Source organism: Topomyia yanbarensis, chromosome 2 (assembly GCF_030247195.1).
Source record: "Topomyia yanbarensis strain Yona2022 chromosome 2, ASM3024719v1, whole genome shotgun sequence".
In the NCBI taxonomy this organism is placed as follows: Eukaryota; Metazoa; Arthropoda; class Insecta; order Diptera; family Culicidae; genus Topomyia; species Topomyia yanbarensis.
Genome location: NC_080671.1, coordinates 325,353,673 through 325,373,568, shown reverse-complemented (window position 1 = coordinate 325,373,568; position 19,896 = coordinate 325,353,673). Strand labels below are relative to the sequence as shown.

Sequence of the window (19,896 nt, the reverse complement as noted above, 5' to 3'; positions counted from 1 at the left end):
GAAAACTCAAGCCATTTCCCTCCAGGAGCAATCCGAGGTGGAGGAAGGACTGTCATACGGACCTGACATCGGAGACAAATCGTTAGTTGGTCCGCTAAATTGAATTTAGTCATTTTAGTCCGCCATATTGAAATCGCCATTTTTATTTGATTGTGATACATATTAACTCAAATTCGTTCGTTTATATGTTTTAATTTTTCATGTTTATTACCTTCACCAACAGGCCCCTTGGCCCTAATGCTGGTTGCTTAAACTAATTACATTTCAAAATAGTCAATATGTTCGCCTTTAAAAATTCGCTGGAGTCCGGTAACAGCGCCCTGGCAACCATAGCTGGTTCTCCTGAACGGAACTCGCAGAAGAGAGTTATTACTCTCGCCGGGGAATTCCCGTCGGAGTAGTCCAGGTCCTTCGTCGGGAACTAGACCGAGTGGCTCAATAAGAATGTTGTGCTAAATGGCACGAGTTTCGGTGCGTTCTCAGAGTGAGTTTATGAACATTTTTTCTGCTCTTTAAAAAAAAATAAAAAAATTAAAAAAATTCACATGCAAGCTATCCGATCTCATCGAGCTGAGTCGAACGGTATAATGAATCTCAGGCCTCGACTAATAAGTTGATGTTTGGAGCGATTGTGTAACTTTTCTATTTTTAAGAGAAATTTATTACGTGGCGTTGTGAAACTATTATTTCGACAGACTTCACAGTCGATTCTTAGTGAACAGGTCAATTGCAGGGCTAGTGATAAGATTTTACTACTGACCACTAAGAATCCTTCCTGGCTGTGACTCGAATATAAGACGCGTTCCTTATGAGATAGGAATCTCATCCGCGGAACCGTTAGATCAGGGCGCACAAGGGCGAAACATATCTCTTTATGGTTGGGTTTCCCTATGGAATTTTTCATTTCAAGAGAATTGCCTGTTGTGCAACCATGGGCTATGAGTTAGCTTTTGTCACTAGCTCGGTTTCATGATAACCAGGGTAAAACCAATCAGTCCTTTATTATGGTAGTATCAATAAACGGCTTATCACAATAAGATTAGACTTAGAGACATACTAGTGTACGTAAGCAATTCCTTGGAGGTTATTAGGGGAAATTACTTAGCGCACAAACGACGATTGATACAAGCAAACACTTGCATTTCATGTTTGCAACATACCAGTTTCCTTAACTGATAAGACAAATTATTGGGTATTTGAGATCAGAGCTTCCGAATGCGAAATTTTTGTTTTAACCGTAACAGTGGTAAAAATAATATCTGAACCAGATAATTTTGGTAAGCAGACATCAATCTGGCGTTCTATTGTGACGTGATCTGATGCGTGATGTTCCGCAAGAAAAGAAGCTCTGATTAAGCTGATGATGACTAAAGGGAGTTTCTCATTCAAATGACCAAAATGTGAATAAAATTTGGATATTTTTCGTGGACCAATGAAATAAACATAGAAGAGTTCAGAAGTTTTGAGATTAAAAACGTTTAGATTTTCGTTTGCATTTACAAAGTTTTTCATGATATAAAAAAAACTAAATGGCGCCCATGGTCACGTTCTGTGTAAGGTTAGGTGCACGTGGAATTACAAAATGCGTACAGCCTACTGTCTTGGGATCGTTCTGAAACACAAAACTAATAATAAAGCTCTAAAGTAAACTAAATTAAACTAAGAACTGGTTAAAAACTTCAAATTTGACCTAATGGTGCGACCTCTAACTTTGAAATCGATTTTTAGCTCTTTTTTACATTTTAAGTTTTCACTAAAAATGGTGAATGTAAACAATTTGTAGATTTTATAGGTCATTCCTCGAGTGAAAAAGGTTTTCTTCCGAGAGGTGAAAAGATGAAGTTTTTAAATTGAACCGTTTTCAAATGAGAGTTTTGAAAAAGCATGTTTTGAGAAAAACGAGTGTAAAATTTTGAGATCACTTTCGGTGAATTATTGGTGGTAGAATGTAATTTTGTAACAATTACATGGAATTGTGGGTTTTGGATATCGCTGATTACAAATCTTAAGTAAGTTTTTCAAAATTCAAAATGGCCGATCCAATATGGCGGACCCCCACTAAAACAAGTTGTATTTCAGCCAAAATCGAGAAACAAAACGTTTTGTGGCATCTTGTGATCAGATGTCAACCATTTCTCTCGCCGACGATGATCGTCGTATTCTGGGGCGCGACGCAGTTGATTCGGGATGCATCGAATCTCCTATCACAGTTGACCAAGCGACCATGAGCCGTTCCGATATTGTCCGTGGGATTGACAAAAGGATCTTCCTACACGCTCAAAACGGCAACATAGCTTCGCTCTCCGTTGAATCTGTTCCGTCCTGGCGTCCTCCAACGACATCGAGGTTTACTACCAGACGTCTCAAGCTCTATCGTGTACGATTTTAAAACGCTGACAACGACAGCATCGTTAGCACGCTGTTGCATATAAACTTAAACGAAAATCTTAACAATGATGACGCGAACGAAGCAACGATGACGTTTTCTAATATACTACCCAATCGACCGCCATGTGCCAAAACGAACAATTAGTACCGATCAACACCTTCCCTGGCAATCAACCATCCTAAGACGATTAAAAACTGCCAAACGAGCTGCATTTAAAAAAATTTTCGAAACATTAGACACTTGCATTACGAAACCACTACTTTCAACTCAACCACAAATATAAACAGCAAAGCAGATGCGCCTTTTTTAGACACCAGCGAAACATCGAGTTTCAACTGAAATCTAAGCCCAAGTCGTTCTGGAAGTGTGTGAACGTGCAGCGAAAAGAATCCGGTTTACCATCTTGTATGACGTTTAATGGAGTTTTGGCCAACTGTTCTGCAACAAATTTTCAAGCGTTTTTTCCAACGAGCGCCTTCCACCACAACAAGTCGCTGCCGCTGCCAATTTAACTCCTTCTCTAGGACGAACCATCAACCGAATTTGTGTCGATACGGCTTGATGCTAGCAGAAAGGGAGAAGAATGATCGCATGGTCGTTCTAGGCGAGGATTTGTGATGAATTTTTTGCCGGCGTCGGCGGTAAAACATGATGATGAGTTATGTTCTACCATAGACCATGCGGTAGACTTGGGTGCAACGCCCAACTCCTACTTAGCAGAAGGCAAAGGATTCTTCACATTTCCTTTCGATCATGTCCATATGAGCCTGCCTAGTCCTAGTTTTCTGTTCTAAGTTTATAACTGATTCGCTCTAGAATACCTATCCGTCTTTCAATTTCACTGCTTTAGTTTCTCTTAGTCTCAAATTTGCCGAAAATAACTAACAAAATCGTTACAGTAGAACCTTGCTGCAATTAAAACATAGCAACAGAATGGTTTTAAACCCGAATAAATGCTCAATCGTTAAGTTCACGCGGAAACTCCATCTGACTCAGTTTAATTATCATTTCTTCCATACTCGAGCATTCCAAGACACTCTCACATCAAAGATCTCGGAGTCATTATGGATTCGGTACTAACGTTCAAACCACATACTTCATACATCGTAGATAAGGCATCAAGACAGCTTGGGTTCATCTTCCGAATAGCGAAAAACTTCAGGGACGTATACTGTCTTGAATCGCTTTATTGCGCGTTGGTGCGCTCAACGTTAGAATATTGTTCTGTTGTTTGGAATCCGTACTTCCAGAACGGGATTGACAGCATCGAGGCTGTCCAACGCCGGTTCATATGCTTCGCCCTTCGACATCTCCCATGGCGAAACAGATTGGAACTGCCGAGCTATGAAAACCGTTGCCAGTTAATGCATCTCGATACACTCAGCATTCGGAGGGACTGCTCTCGAGCCCTGTTCGTCTCGGACTTACTCTCTGCCAGAGTGGATTGCCCTAGAATCTCTGCCAGCGCCCTGGCAACCATAGTTGGTTCTCCTGAACGGAACTCGCAGAAGAGAGTTATTACGTTGAGATCGAACGCGGGCTTGAAGATCCAGACGTCCGACGTCGATTGAGCATTTATTCGGGTTTAAAACCATTCTGTTGCTATGTTTTAATTGCAGCAAGGTTCTACTGTAACGATTTTGTTAGTTATTTTCGGCAAATTTGAGACTAAGAGAAACTAAAGCAGTGAAATTGAAAGACGGATAGGTATTCTAGAGCGAATCAGTTATAAACTTAGAACAGAAAACTAGGACTAGGCAGGCTCATATGGACATGATCGAAAGGAAATGTGAAGAATCCTTTGCCTTCTGCTAAGTAGGAGTTGGGCGTTGCACCCAAGTCTACCGCATGGTCTATGGTAGAACATAACTCATCATCATGTTTTACCGCCGACGCCGGCAAAAAATTCATCACAAATCCTCGCCTAGAACGACCATGCGATCATTCTTCTCCCTTTCTGCTAGCATCAAGCCGTATCGACACAAATTCGGTTGATGGTTCGTCCTAGAGAAGGAGTTAAATTGGCAGCGGCAGCGACTTGTTGTGGTGGAAGGCGCTCGTTGGAAAAAACGCTTGAAAATTTGTTGCAGAACAGTTGGCCAAAACTCCATTAAACGTCATACAAGATGGTAAACCGGATTCTTTTCGCTGCACGTTCACACACTTCCAGAACGACTTGGGCTTAGATTTCAGTTGAAACTCGATGTTTCGCTGGTGTCTAAAAAAGGCGCATCTGCTTTGCTGTTTATATTTGTGGTTGAGTTGAAAGTAGTGGTTTCGTAATGCAAGTGTCTAATGTTTCGAAAATTTTTTTAAATGCAGCTCGTTTGGCAGTTTTTAATCGTCTTAGGATGGTTGATTGCCAGGGAAGGTGTTGATCGGTACTAATTGTTCGTTTTGGCACATGGCGGTCGATTGGGTAGTTGAGAATATTAGAAAACGTCATCGTTGCTTCGTTCGCGTCATCATTGTTAAGATTTTCGTTTAAGTTTATATGCAACAGCGTGCTAACGATGCTGTCGTTGTCAGCGTTTTAAAATCGTACACGATAGAGCTTGAGACGTCTTCCAAATTCACTACTAGGTTACCAGCGAGTACAAGATGTAGTGGGGGAGGATGATGAACATGCTGGACTAAATCAGTTGAAGTTACCTAGAACAGCGGTTCTCAACCTTTTTCGTCCCACGGACCCCTTCGTAATCACCCAGGGTTGTTGCGGACCCTCACGGCTTAATATCCATTGTGCTATCCAAAGCTCCTTCTGAGATAAATAACCTTCTTCACGGACCCCTGGTAACTACTTCACGGCCCCCTAGGGGTCCGCGGACCCCAGGTTGAGAATCGCTGCTAGAATAACAATTTCGTCAGACGGGGCGGCAATCGAGGTGATGAATGAAACGGAGGAAAGATGTACATCGATCAGGCTGAAATCAAGAATTCTGTCAGGTGGAAAATACACGACACACAGAAACAGATTGCGATTGGCAAGTCTCACTGATATCCACACTTGCTCTGAGCTCGCCCACCGGTCATCGTTGATCACTCGGGCTTTTATGCCATGGCGAATAGCGATAAGCACACCACCACATGATGTCTTGTGGCTGTTGAGGGCGTTACGGTAACAGCGGAAGACATCGAATGTTGAACCAAACACCTGGCGGACCAGAGTACGGTTGTCGAGCCGCGTCTCGGTTAAGGCGATAATGTCGTAACAACAGCCCGTGGTCGCGAGCAAATAGGCGTCCGTTGATGAATTTAAGCCACCAACATTCTGGTAGTAAACCTCGATGTCGTTGGAGGACGCCAGGACGGAACAGATTCAACGGAGAGCGAAGCTATGTTGCCGTTTTGAGCGTGTAGGAAGATCCTTTTGTCAATCCCACGGACAATATCGGAACGGCTCATGGTCGCTTGGTCAACTGTGATAGGAGATTCGATGCATCCCGAATCAACTGCGTCGCGCCCCAGAATACGACGATCATCGTCGGCGAGAGAAATGGTTGACATCTGATCACAAGATGCCACAAAACGTTTTGTTTCTCGATTTTGGCTGAAATACAACTTGTTTTAGTGGGGGTCCGCCATATTGGATCGGCATGTGAATTTTTTTAATTTTTTTATGTTTTTTAAAGAGCAGAAAAAATGTTCATAAACTCACTCTGAGAACGCACCGAAACTCGTGCCATTTAGCACAACATTCTTATTGAGCCACTCGGTCTAGTTCCCGACGAAGGACCTGGACTACTCCGACGGGAATTCCCCGGCGAGAGAAGTTCTCCCGAAACCGAGTCAGGTGCCAAGGTCGTTCCGGCGATTCCAGATGAAGCTAGGCGTCCGGTTCGCTGGTGCTGACGACCCGCGACTGCTGGTGTCTCATCGTGATCTACTCTGTCTAGTCCCTGGCGGTGAACCTGAGCTACTCCGGCGGAGAGTTTCCCAGCGATAATTACTAACCGCTGTTCATCACGCAATTTCTGATCATAATGTGCGTCACCACACTGCTGACCGCGTTCCACGTGTTTACGACACTCCGGACACAACTGTGACGTTGCGTGCTCGAACCGACGAAGTTTTTTTCTTAACCAACCATGGCACAACAACAGCTGTGTCAGGTAGAAGTTCATCTCTTCGTACTTTCTAATGACCCACGTCGTAGGCCTACACGTCGACAGTTTCAGGATGAGACTGTAGTTCAATTCCAATCTATGTATTGTCCCATTCCTACAGCCACCTCGCCATCGATTCGATTCTCCCTTCCGTTTCTGGTATTCCTCCGATTGTAGCACTCGATATCCTCCCCTAGGGTGATGAAGATGGGGATCATCCCAACGATAACGCATACTGTCTCCGATAATATTATTCTGTACGCACTCGCGACTCGTACGACCATCACCCTACTTTTTGCAGTTCCGCTTGGTCTTCAACGCCGTTATTGATTTCGTTGCTTTCGTCGACTTTTCGCAGGCTTTGTTGACGTGGTTTTGAAACTCAATCGGTCGTCGATTATCGCTCCCAATTGCTTCAGCGCATGTTTCGATGCAATCACGTGCCCTTCGACGTCTATCTTCATCCGCCGAACCGCTTTGCAGTTGCTGACCAACAACACCTCTTGCGGTAAGCTATCTGCAACTTGACCCGTTCATCCAGTTCTCGATCGCGTCTATTGTCTCCGTCACCGACACATCCACTTCCTCAAGTGTTTCACCCATCACCGTAAGTGACACGTGATCCGCAAACCCCGAGATTTTCATTTTCCCGAGTAGTCGCAGTGTCAAAACCCCATCGTACATTCCGTTCCAGAGAGTTGAACCGAGAATGGAGCCCTGAGGAACGCCCGCTGTGACTCGCATTGACTTCTGCCCTTCGTTCGTCTCGTACAACAGCACTCTGCTCCGGAAGTAGTTCTTCAGGATCTGACATTGATACTTGGGGACCCTCATCCTTTGCAGCGCTGTGGCGTTGGCTTCCCAGCCATACGGTGTGGAAAAAAAACTGCTTTTTTCGTTTGCGAATTTTGCGCATTCTCTGTGCAACCTTAACCGGACCGGAGGCTTTCTTTGATTTCAGTCGCATCAACGCTTCTGTGAGCTTAGGTTCAGTGGCCTTATTACATGAATTTTTCAAAAATCGGCCTGCAAGTAGGTTCACTACAAATCAAGTAACATACAGGCTTGAAGCTTTAAGATGTTGACAATTCCAATTCAACAGTTCTCACGAACCCAAGACACACTTGCAACATGTAATGGCCGCCGTTCGTTGCATAACCATTCACTTTTGCTGGTGCGCTTTTTCGGTTGCTGAATTAGTTGAATAATGGTTGACGTACACACTAAGCCAGCCAAAAGTTGTTCGGTAATTTCTTTTGACGACTACCACAGTAAAGGGATATTTTTACGGAGCTGTCAGCAAATTATTTAAAAAATTGCGGTAAAGTTTTCATTTTTTAACGATTTTCAGTAATTTTTCGAATAATTTGCGGAAACCCGCAATATTTTTCACTGAATTTATCAGCACTTCTGTTTTTTTCGGTACATAAACATTATCCAGTAAAAAACTGACTGATTGTTCGGCAAAATTGTACCAGCATTACCGAACCTCATCAAAAACTTACAAAACAGGTACAGCAAATCATCTGTCAAGTCGCCATTTTCAGAGGAAACTGCTGACTGACCAGTATTTTTTGACGTTTGGATAGAACGGATTGCGGAGAGTTCGGTAACTGAATTGTTTTACTGAATTGATTACTGAACGGTTTGCTGTTCAAAACCCCAACAAAATTTTACTGTACCCAGTAATTCAAATTAAGTGTGATATGCTTCTTATCAACTAATTATGTTGCAGAAACTGCTAGTCAACAAACGGCGTGGCTCGGGGAAGCCACCCACGTTATGGTTATTATTAGATTATTAGAACAGAATGTTGTCTGGTTTGTTGTATAATTTCTTTCTCGGTTCAGCTAGTATGGAATACGCGCCAGAAGAACATCTTCAACGGAAGTTGGTGTGCAAGATCCATTATTTTTAATCAACCCTCCTGATAGTCAATAGTCTACAGGGTCTCATAAAACGTTTATTGAATTGCTCGCAATCGAAATACTCATAAATAGGTACATGAGATTATTTTCGCCGTGTTTCTATTATCACCCTACCCATTTGAAGCCGTTGGTTAGAGCACCGCCATCTTTATTCAACGCATTGTGTCAAATGGTAGGGCAACAATAGGGGCACTTGATTCGAGTTTGCGTTGCGCTCATACATGAGCATTTCACCATTTTCAGGGCATTTGTGTTACTATCTTGGTTCTTAACAACGAAGCAAAGCTGTTGATGCCAATGTGCACGCATTCCATCGATTGTAGGCCGAGTAATTAGTGAATTAGTGAAGCACTCTCCCTAATAGGGTGAAAATAGACACTTTAAGGGGTTATATACAAAGTTGTGGCGAAAAAGAGACCTAAGTTCGTGATTTTTTAAAGCGTTTTATGCAATTTTTTTTTTTGAAAAAGCAAAATACAGCTAGCTGCTATCGAAGTTCGAAAAAACAAGTTGAATTAAAAATAATATTGTAGGTTGGCGGAGTTATGGCTTATCCCCGGAGCGAGTTTTTTTGCAGAGGTTTGCGGTTAACGCTCTCCAAGCCGAACTGAAATAAAAAAAATAAAAAGATTATTGAAGAAAAATGTATTGTGGTGTACTTGAACGGAATGGATTCCCAATAAAAAAAGATTTCCTGCAATTAAAACGTGTTAACCAATAATATGAGTTTTGCGGTGTTCAAAATTTTAAACCAAAATTCATCGCAAAGAATCAAAAAAATTTGGATTAAAAAGAAACCGTCCAAGTACACGAGAATGTAAATACAAACAATTCAAAAAAAATTCAAGAAAATCGGATGAATAGTTTTTGCGAAATCACGTTCACCGCAACGGTACTTTTTAAACAACTTAGTTTCGAGATAATTGCGTTTAAAGTTTTGTGTTAACTTCATACGCGTAAGAACCAGCGCGTTGCGAACGGCTGTAGTTTGAAATCTGGTGCTCCGATCTGGATGAAATTTCGCACAGATATTTTCAAAACTATGTATTTTCAGAATATTCAATAATTTTTTTTCTCGATTTTTTGATTTCCAACTTTGTATATAACCCCTTAACCTAGTAACGCGATTGCTAATAGGATATTTGATTACTAAGCCCTTATTGATTTCTCGGACAATATATTGTTGTTTTAGTGGTATAACCATTTTATCAGTTCCTCCGCTCTAAGAATTCTACAAAATGTGAGCGAAAAGCTGATTCTGAGCAGAAACTAACTTTAGGATGCCGGAAAACACTTAAAAACCAACTGAAGCAAACTTGTCAAAGTAGAAACCGAGTTATACTGAAAGTAGATTAAAAGTAGACTAGACAACTGTTTTGCCTTTCACACATAAAAGGTAATGTAATCGGTCGGAATTTCGTCATTTTAACCGAGGGCCGAACCTCTTATACCATTCGAATCCGTTCGTCGAGATAGGAAAATGTCTGTATGTGTATGTGGTAACGTATGTATGCACAAGGTGCGCCATCTGGATGTATCCTATTTGAACATTGAACAACTCCGCCATTTTCCAGCTGATTTTGACAGATAAACACAATTCTGAAACGTCAGTTAGTGCCATTTTAGCTATGAGTCGATTTACACCAAAAGAACGCGCTGAAATCGTAGCGCTATACACTGAAAATCATCATTTAATAGCAGAGCTTTCACCATTCATTCAAATTCAATCCGAACGAACCAATACAATTCAGTACAACGCTAGCCTTCACCAGGGCCGGCGGAAAGCGTGGGTAGTATGGGTAGTACTACCCACTCGAAAATAACCGAGTGGGTAATTACCCACTCGAAATTTTGAACCATTTCAAAAAATTTAGATGTGCAACGCATGTATCTCGCACTACACACATTTGAAAACATCGATGTATCACAATTCCATTTGCATAAACGAACGTGATTTAATGTGAATGTAATGTAAGCGCGTGCATTGCGAAAAGGAAAAAAATCCTTACTAATGGACCCCTCACCCTATGCTTTCTACCCACTCGGGCGTAAAGTGTTTCGCCGCCCCTGGCCTTCACCCCAACCGAAGGAATTGCCACTGTTGACACCGAAGCAACAACACGAGGAAACAGAAACAGGAAACAGGACCTTTCTATTCCCGTTAAAAAAGAAACGGTGCCGGATTATTTCGTGAGGAAAACAAAAAAATTGCACTGCAAAAACCGGTTGAGGTTAGGTATTTTGTGAGGCAAACGAACAATATGCGGTAACAGGTGGAACTAAAATTTTCTAACCAAAACATAACTCGTATTATGTACAATAATTATTCTGAACATACTATTGAATCGAGCCTAACGATTATTTCACAAAAATTATTAGTTCGTGCGAATCCAGTACTGATATATGTACAACTATGCGATGTTAGGACCCATGCAAAACTGACTCAGATATCACTTCGTTGAAAGTTTAATAACATCCAAAGCCGTCTTGACTAGTAGTTGTAGACAATTAAATTATCTTTCTTATTTTCACTTACAGTGATAATACGATGCATGCAGTACCACCTAACGGCGAAAATGCGAGCTAGTGGGTTTTTTTCATGTACTTCAGGAACGTTGGTCCGGTAGCTAGACTTGTCCGATTTGCTTCAAATTGGGTGCATATACTCCTGGTGGGACTAGAAATCGACTCAGGGGTGGGCATTTTCGTCCTGTCACTCTAACCAAACACGTTGGCTTATAATCGTCTATAACAAACCCCGTAATGGGTATTAGGGACTTGACCATCATTTAAATCCTACATTTTGCGAAGAAACGTCCACTGTGTTAGAGATTCGATCACAGCAAGGGTAAGACACACGACACTCCATCTGCCACTAGCATATTTTAGGCACACCAGCCATTCCGTCCTCGGCAGGAATACCTCAACTTGAGGACTCCTGATTTCGGTCGCCTTTTACGACATGGGAACAGGAACCCAGTGGATCAATTCTTATCACTCCGGATGTACTCTAGGCTGGTTTTGTCCAGGGAAAGATAACAAGCTCCTTGTGGAGTACAACCATAAGCTTGTCTGTACTGACAACCTATCCTACCGCATTGTTCCGAAGGAATTGGAAAATCATGGAGGTCCAGGTAAAATTGAGTTTATGTTTGCTGTAAAGATATTATTATTACCTAGAGCCTATAGAGCTAGTCTGAGAATAATATTTCAGGGTTTCGAAACTAGTATTAACCCTCAAAAAGGCAAGCTAAAGTTGTGATTTCAAGAAGCATCGCTCCTAATACCAAACGAAATCAAAAGCTTCTGTTTTGTAGTTTTATCAGTAAGAGAATCGAAAGCCCGAAAAGACTCGATCATTTGTATTTCAAATAATAAGTTCATTGAAACTAGAGAACTGTAACTAGCCGGGGCTCTGAGACCCCTTGCCTTTCAAGGGTTAAAGAACCCACGACTCGTTGTTCAGAACGAACAAGCTGTATCCTCTGTGGAACAAATCGGGTATATTTTTCCGCAAATGTTAATCAATTTGCATTGTTGTAAATCAGATCCGACGCAATTTATCAATGTTAGGATGTCTCACAACGGAAGCAATCAGAAAAGATAAGACATTGCATGTAGCAATATAAAGGTAACATCTTTGCGTCAATTCGGCAGTTTGCTGGTAACATCACCATGAAGGCGTTTATTGTAATATCGCTGTGCGTTGCGACTGTGTTTGCTGGATACAGCGAGGACATCTGGCTGACGAAGAAGATCCTACCAAAAGGTTTGGAAACATTCAAAGGTCCAGCCTATAATGGTAGAATAGTTGGAGGTGTAGAAGTGAGCATCGCTCAGTTTCCATACCAATTGTCTTTAATGTCCAATGGAAACCATATCTGCGGAGCCTCAATAATATCCAGCAACTGGGCTCTTTCGGCTGCTCATTGCACATTTCCGTTGCCAGCCGTCTCTACAGTGAGTAGAAGAGGGTGTATCTTTATCTATGAACAAGCAGACCAAACAAGCGTTTTACACTTTTAGATAAGCTTTCGTGGTGGTAGCACCAGCCGAGTCACAGGGGGAGTGATTTTTCAAGCGGCTCAAATCGTGAATCACCCAAACTACAATGCAAACACTCTCGATTTTGATGTCTGTGTCATACGTATCACGACGTCGTTTACTGGATCGAATATCTCTCCGATTCCACTGGTACCGTCTGGAACGGATACGGTAATTGGAACACGCAGTGTCGTATCCGGATGGGGTACCACCGTTCCCGGTGGAAGTCTGCCAACGAATCTAATGGCCGTTGATATTCCAGTTGTATCACAGGCCGCATGCAGTAGTCAATGGGGAGCGTCACGAATAACTGGAAAGTAAGTAACAACTTACTAATAGTTGATTCCTATTATTTAATATATGTAATTCACCTGCAGTATGATCTGTGCTGGAGAAGTCGGTCGTGACTCTTGCAACGGAGATAGCGGTGGACCATTGGTCACCGGTGGTCGTCAGTTTGGAGTTGTTTCCTGGGGTGCGGTCCAATGTGGAGGGGCGCTTCCTGGTGTCTACACGCGAATTGGCTCCGCTGGAATACGTAACTTTATTACATCAAACACGGGTGTCTAGAAGAAATAAATCACCGTTCGCAAACTTAATAGTTTATAACGCATCCATTACTTGAACCCACGATGTCGCAAGATTCTTCATCGCCGTTATCCACCAAAAAAACGCATACCATTCTAACAAAGAGTTGAATAAGGATCTTTACGAACATCATAGAAGAATAGCCCAATAGAAGGTTCTAAAGTTAATAGATAATACAACCGGGATATAAAGGGATGTCTCCAATAGGATGTATGAAAAATATCGAAGCTGGGTATCATTCTCTTTATTGATATATCTCATCCTAGCCTGTCAATTGCATACAATAGGAGGAGCCAATAGGTTTATCAAGTCCTTTACCGAACCATTGCAATACGACACGAAAAAGGGACCGTATTAATCTGCCTTCACTTCGCGTCAAACAACGGGACGTGTCCCCAGGGCCGGCAAATGACGTGGGTAGTAGTGGTAATACTACCCACTTGAAAATATCCGAGTAGGTAATTACCCACTCAAAACAAACAAAATTATATGTTGAAAACTGTCACGCATGGTTCACACGCATATAAGGGGTGGAAGGAATCAAATTGTTATAACTGTATTTTCTGTTCAAATTTTGGGTGAAATTAGTTCAATGTCGCACTCTGAGCGCGTCGTATCATCCACTGCTACTTCCTTAGTTGCTAACGGAGAAGATTCCTCCATCCAAGGAAGTACCGTCTTTACGAATGGATACACTGGATTCTAGCGGACTCCGCACATAGAATAGACAAAAAATCGTAGAAATTGATTACTTTGCAAGGAACCAACACAATGTCATTTGTTTTCAAGTGACGCCAGATTCGGTCTTTTGTTATCGTAATGGCATGTTAAGTTAGGAATAAAACGTGAATAGAAGTGAATGTACTGCTAACATCCAGGTTCAGAGCTAGCTATGCGTAGGGGCATGTGTTCGGTTGTCGGCACACTTTTCTTTTTGGCTCACAACATTACTCCAATTGAGCAATATATGGGAATACGCATAACAATGGAAAGCTAGAGGCCTTAGCTAACAACTTATGAAAGAATTTAATTTATTCTGTCAACTTGAAAAAAATTATTACCAATTTAGTAAAATGATAATTTTTTACCATTTTGAAAAATGTGGTCGGTTGTTGGCACCCTAAGAAAATTTATTAAAAATAGAAAAATATGAATGATAATCATCAAAATTCAAAGGGAAAAGGAAATTTATTCATTTTAACAACCATCAAAGGCATTATGAACATCATTCTTCATCAGAATCACAATATGTGTATGTGGAAAATTAGTGCGAATATTACGCACTGCTAATGCACTGACGGATCGCATTCATTGCAATTGAGTTCGTTTCAAGCAGTCCATTTTTTTCCAAAGCTTCAGATCAGATAGAAGTCTGCCAAAGGTGGGCTATAGGGTAACCCCGCTCCTCACCCCCAAATTGTCTGGTCGTGACAATCTGGTGTATACTGTACTACCTAGCGGTGAAAACACGACCAGGTGGGCTTTCTTCATGTAAAAGTAAAACGCTAAACCGGAAGTCGCCTTCCTGGTTTTCAGAATGATGCCAAAGATCGATCTCTGGTATCTATTCGTAAATCCCATTCCAAAATAACCATATTGATTAGGTTATTGAGAGCATTTGCCACAAAAATGGGGTGCCGACAACCGACCATGTTTGGGTTCCGACAACCGATTTTAGTAACCTTTTTGAAAACTGATCAAACAAAATTTTGTGGCGAACATTTCGGTGCCATTCAATGTTGAATCACAAAATAGAATAAATTCACATCGTAAATATTCAATGCGCATACTTTTTCGATCGATTTACTTCTTTCTATAACACTAAGTAATTTTTTTTTGTTTACAGGATAGTATATAAGCAATTAATATTTATATAATGTAGTCTACATTTGATTGACGAAATAAATAAACAATTCAATCTTCCGATTCATTCCGCGAATAAAAAAATTGTTTCTATAACACTAAGTAAATCATCAAAGAAAACTTTTAAGTAGAGTTTCACTTGTTCAAAAATTATATTGGTTGTAGAACAGAACATTCGAGTCTGTTTGCTTCAGCAATCGGGACAAAAATATTGTTCTAATATAACACACAAATAATATTTATCAGAATGTCCATGTCTGGTTTCTGCCAAAAGTTACATAGGGGTGCCGACAACCGACCATTGCCGGCAACCGAACACTTTCCCCTACACGCGGCAATAGCGTTGGAATAGGTAAAACAAGTGAATCTTTTTTGTGGCGTGTGTCCTGTCGCCTCGTGTGCAAATAGCTTAAGTATGATTATCTCAAAAATTGAATGGATTTAGGACGTTTAAAACTTTAATTTTATTAACATATTTTTACTTGATTTTCTAAGATTCTCACTCCAAATTTCACCGCATACAGGGCGCCAACACTTATTTGCTGTGTGGCGCGCTTATTTGGTAAGAGCCCGTGGCACTAAACAGTGGACAGTTGTTTTAAAACAACATTGCGAAAACCATCTCAAAATTATCATAGTAACTTATCAAAGCTGTGAGACAATTTTCAGAATATTTTAAAAAAAATTAATTTGCGCCTTTAAGAGTTAAGTCTTTATACCGCTAGCTGTCACGGATGTTGAACACAATCGCTTACAGTCACTTACAGATTATCGCTTTGTGGGGGTTGTTTTTTAAATTCCTTGTTTTGTAAACATTCCGTTTAACCGTTATGTGTCCAACAAAAAAAGTACCTTTAACAGGCCAACGAGGGCACCCGGGTACCCACAAATTAAAATGCTCATAATTATGGCTTTCTTTAACCGATTTAGACACTTTTAGATGTTTTGGGTTCAGGAAGTCGTCCACTTTTTGATTCTATGAAATTGAACCGGATGAATGGATCTGGTTCTTGATAATCCAGACTTTCGGAGTAATGTTCCAGTACTAGGGTAAGATTTGCAAAATTTTAATAATGCCCAGAAATATGAGTATTAAAACTCTTCAAATTGTCTCGGAAGTCTGTTATTTATTGTTACGGGACCCTATGGCAATTTAAAAAATGGAGTTAAAATGGAATGGCCACTCACGGTCCCACGGGAACCTGCTCCAGAATGTCCGTTAGGGTGTCAAATCACCAAATGGTTACAAATCCACCAGATACAGCCTACTAATGCAATTCCAAGAATTTTGATTCCCATATTGCTAGTATTCCAGTGAAATTCACAAATAGTATCTCAGTACTGGAACACGCTTCCGGAAATCCGGATTCCCGGGAACCGAAAAGACGGATTTACAATAGTAACTCAAAAAACAGTACCAATGACAATATGATAACCAGATAACACGCAGCAATAAACTGCGTCAACAAAATTCGTCAGACAGTTGGTTTTAGTAATTGCATTTTTACTTATTGTAAAAAATAAATGATTCACGGCTCACTTGATCTACCGGATTGAGCCGTGTCAAATAAACCTTTTAGAAGAAAAAAAGATAAGTGGGTAATGTCTGTAACACAACCGGAGTGTCGTGACAATACCTCGGCCTGTTAATTAAAATCTAATGACGTTCAAAGGAATCACGTTTGAATGGGATATTTTCAAATTTTTCTTTATGATAATTATGGTGGATAACTTCTGTCCTTAATGACAGAGAACAGACGTCCATCTTCAGCATTCAACTTGTGTAAAATCTCTAGCGGTTTCGAAGGTAGTTGGGACATCCAAACCAGGTGCGCTACTGTCGTCATGTTTTTTTGTGGCTGAGTTCGACAGAATTGACAGCGGTTATTCCTCTACCCAGTCAAACTAGTCCGGAATCGGTTCGGACTTCCAGCATGAATTCCAGCTCAAATGTATCAACCGATAGAGTCGGAATCGGTTGTTTTCTTTGATCAAGATTCCTTGCTGAATCCATTCAGGATTTCGAACCGGTTCCGGAATGGATTTGACGGATAGTTGGGATAGGTTGGTGTGGCGGCTCGTATATTAATTCAAATGTTTACACACGTTTTCTAAATATTTTTGTTCGATCATGGATGTCTGTTCTCTGTGCCTTAATGTTCAGAATCATCTGTTGTTGATGAATGCGATTCTGAAATGATTGGTGTTGGCTGTCTACCGGTTATATTTTTATAGTTTCCTATTGTTATATATTAAAGATGCATAGTAAAACCTCTCACAGCAGAATAAAGAGCGCCAGATAAGCTTTGCACATATGTACCAAACTAGTGCATGTACTACTGGCACCCACAAATATATACTCGGTTTAAAGTGACACGGGTTCATGCTAACGCTGCTGAAAATCTTTTTCTGTACCATCCGTATATTTCAATCTATATGTTGTTCGTTCAATACAAAAGCAACGAATTGTAGAAAACGAACTCGTGGGACTTTTATATAGTACCTCCTTATACCACCCCACTCGTTCATGTGTTCAAAGTTTAACCTCGCACGGCAGAGTGAAAGTAAAAAGCGTTAAATAAACTTTGCATATATCTAGGAAATGGATGCATTCCAATCCATATGTTGCTCGTTCAAAACCAAAGATACGAATGGAAGAAAACGAACACACGGAATGCCTATATCAGTGCTTTTGAACATTTTTCGTTCCGTGTACCCTTGTTGAATATTAATCGTATCCCTTATTGTAAATTGCTTGTCACTATTACCTGTCAAAAAAGCAAAAAAATGATTTTCAATTAGTTTCAATTAGAAATCTGTTCCTGGACACTCTAAGCCAGCTTCTTTATTCTTGACACACTGAAACAATATATAATGACAAATATGTAAGGATGACAAGTTAAAGTTTACCCCAAACAAATCACCACCTAAAATAGTCTAATTCACCCCCGCTTGCAAACCACTATTCTATATTACTATGTTACCTCTTTCACGCAAAAGAATTATCTATGTTTGATTCTATAAATTAATTCTTTATTTGCAATCACGATTATATATTTATTTTGAATCAAGGCATTTATTGAACTAAAATATTTAATAAATTATTCTTACAGATTTTGTTATTTGTGATTTTAGAAGAGTGACAAAATTATTGTTTATTTCATATAAATCGGTGATTAAAGCAAAAACACGCTACTAATTGATTCCAAATATTAACTCGACAATCCTTGTTGGATTGAAACAAAGAGATAAAAGTTTGTTGCAACCAATAAGAAAGTTGTTTACACGTGCGGAAAACTGGAAAACTTTACGGTCGCCTGCAATTGTTAAGATCCGGAGGATCAAATTCTGAAGTGTCCAATCGATCGCAAGTAATCGAATTGTTTTTTTGATGTGCTACATTGCCATAAAATCTAAAAAATATTGAACAAGTTCCCCTCCAACGATATGTGGGCTAGTTTCAAAGCAGCAAACGTCGTTCGAGCTCGATATCAAGCGAGCATATGACCGAGGAACGAACCGAGTGAAAACGTCATGCGGAAGTGCTGGTTTACGCGAGTTGACTGTCGCTATGCCGACTATACGAGAATGCGCCGGTACGTCTACAATGGTTCTACCTCACATCGAGAAGCTTCTAAACAGAACAAAAAAAATTTTCAGTGGTAAGTCACTAATAATTTGATCTTTTGTAATGAGTTGAGAACAATTCAACAATTTATTCATTTGAAGGTACAACGGATGATACGACCAGGTAGTTGGATTTTTCGACACGTGAATAAATTCAACTGGGACGATCGCATCCATAGAAGCTCTGACCCAGTTAAGCTCAGCCGGAAATGAACTGGGATTCTGGCTGGTTCCAGTTCGTACTCCGGCTCCAGTGACACAACCGATTCTAGTTAGAATCGGTTGTGTCACTGGAGCCCGTGTACGACCTGGAACCAGCCAGAATTCCAGTTCATTTCCGGCTGCACTTTACTGGGGAGGAATTGACAGTTTCAGTAGTCCTGCAAAAATAAAATTGTGTGAACAAAACAACATTGGACTTAACATTTAAAATGATAACTCATTTATTGTATTTAAAACAATAAAAGGTACAATCAGAAATGACAAAATTGTTTTTTTGATTTAATATTCGATATGCATTGATTCAAATATTTGTAACGTTTAAAGGAACAAAATGAGCTAATTGAAACAACAACATTGTATTTTTGTTTCGATTGTGGTTATGATGAAATCAACAAACAAAATTTTTGATTTAACTTTTTTCCATGTTTGATTCAATTAATTATTCAGCGATATTTCAACAATTTTTTTTATTTATATCAACATACATTTTTTATTGCACACGGAACAACTTGATAAATTTGTTGGTTTAACCCTCATATTATTTGAGATTAATAGCAGAATGAAGAGCGCCCGGTAAACTTTGTTCAAAGCTAGGAAAAGGGTGCGTTCCAATTCGTATGTTGCTCGTTCAAAACCCAAGCAACGAATGGTACAAAACGAACACGTATATTTAAAGCCTCTCAGATTTTGATTAGGTCCCTTAGGCGCCCTTTGCTGATAACTCTGCCTGAAATAAACAGGAAAATTTAATTTTTTCTAAGGCGCTTCCAAAAGATTTTCTCAAAATCAGGTTTAGCTTTATTTATACAAATCATGCTGAAAATATTTATAATTTAATCAAATTTGATGCATATTTTTTAACTGATTATGGTGTGGTGGGGGTGTTTGTGTATGCTGTACTTGCATATAGTACAAGGCCTGTTACTAGCATTCCAAAACTCTACATGCTGCGTCTTCCGAAATTTTGGAAAAGGGCTCCAATATTGAAAGGTACGTCTTTGTCACGACGGCACTCTGAGAAGACCATGTCTACTTTTAAAATGTAAACGTCCTTCAAACATGAAAACTCAACAGATAATCTAATAAAATACTCTGTGTGATAGCAATCACTCTTAGTTTATACGTCGGA

General features: G+C 40.3%; 1 protein-coding gene across 1 annotated transcript; it reads left to right on the top strand.

Annotated features, from left to right (window-relative positions):
- The first annotated feature begins 12,068 nt into the window (after positions 1–12,068).
- LOC131683817 (trypsin alpha-3-like) lies at positions 12,069–13,066 on the top strand. The gene is made up of 3 exons (XM_058966149.1): positions 12,069–12,383; positions 12,450–12,784; positions 12,845–13,066. Exons 1-3 carry the CDS (start codon positions 12,099–12,101, stop codon positions 13,035–13,037), a joined length of 813 nt encoding a protein of 270 aa, XP_058822132.1. The 5' UTR covers positions 12,069–12,098; the 3' UTR covers positions 13,038–13,066.
- The last annotated feature ends 6,830 nt before the right edge of the window (positions 13,067–19,896 follow it).

What these genes read in the sequence shown, in the direction of transcription:
- LOC131683817 (XM_058966149.1), top strand. Translation starts at nt 12,099, where the DNA reads ATGAAGGCGTTTATTGTAATATCGCTGTGCGTTGCGACTGTGTTTGCT. An exon ending in CGTTGCCAGCCGTCTCTACA is followed by an intron (nt 12,384 to 12,449) that starts GTGAGTAGAAGA and finishes TTACACTTTTAG; the next exon opens with ATAAGCTTTCGTGGTGGTAG. An exon ending in GCGTCACGAATAACTGGAAA is followed by an intron (nt 12,785 to 12,844) that starts GTAAGTAACAAC and finishes ATTCACCTGCAG; the next exon opens with TATGATCTGTGCTGGAGAAG.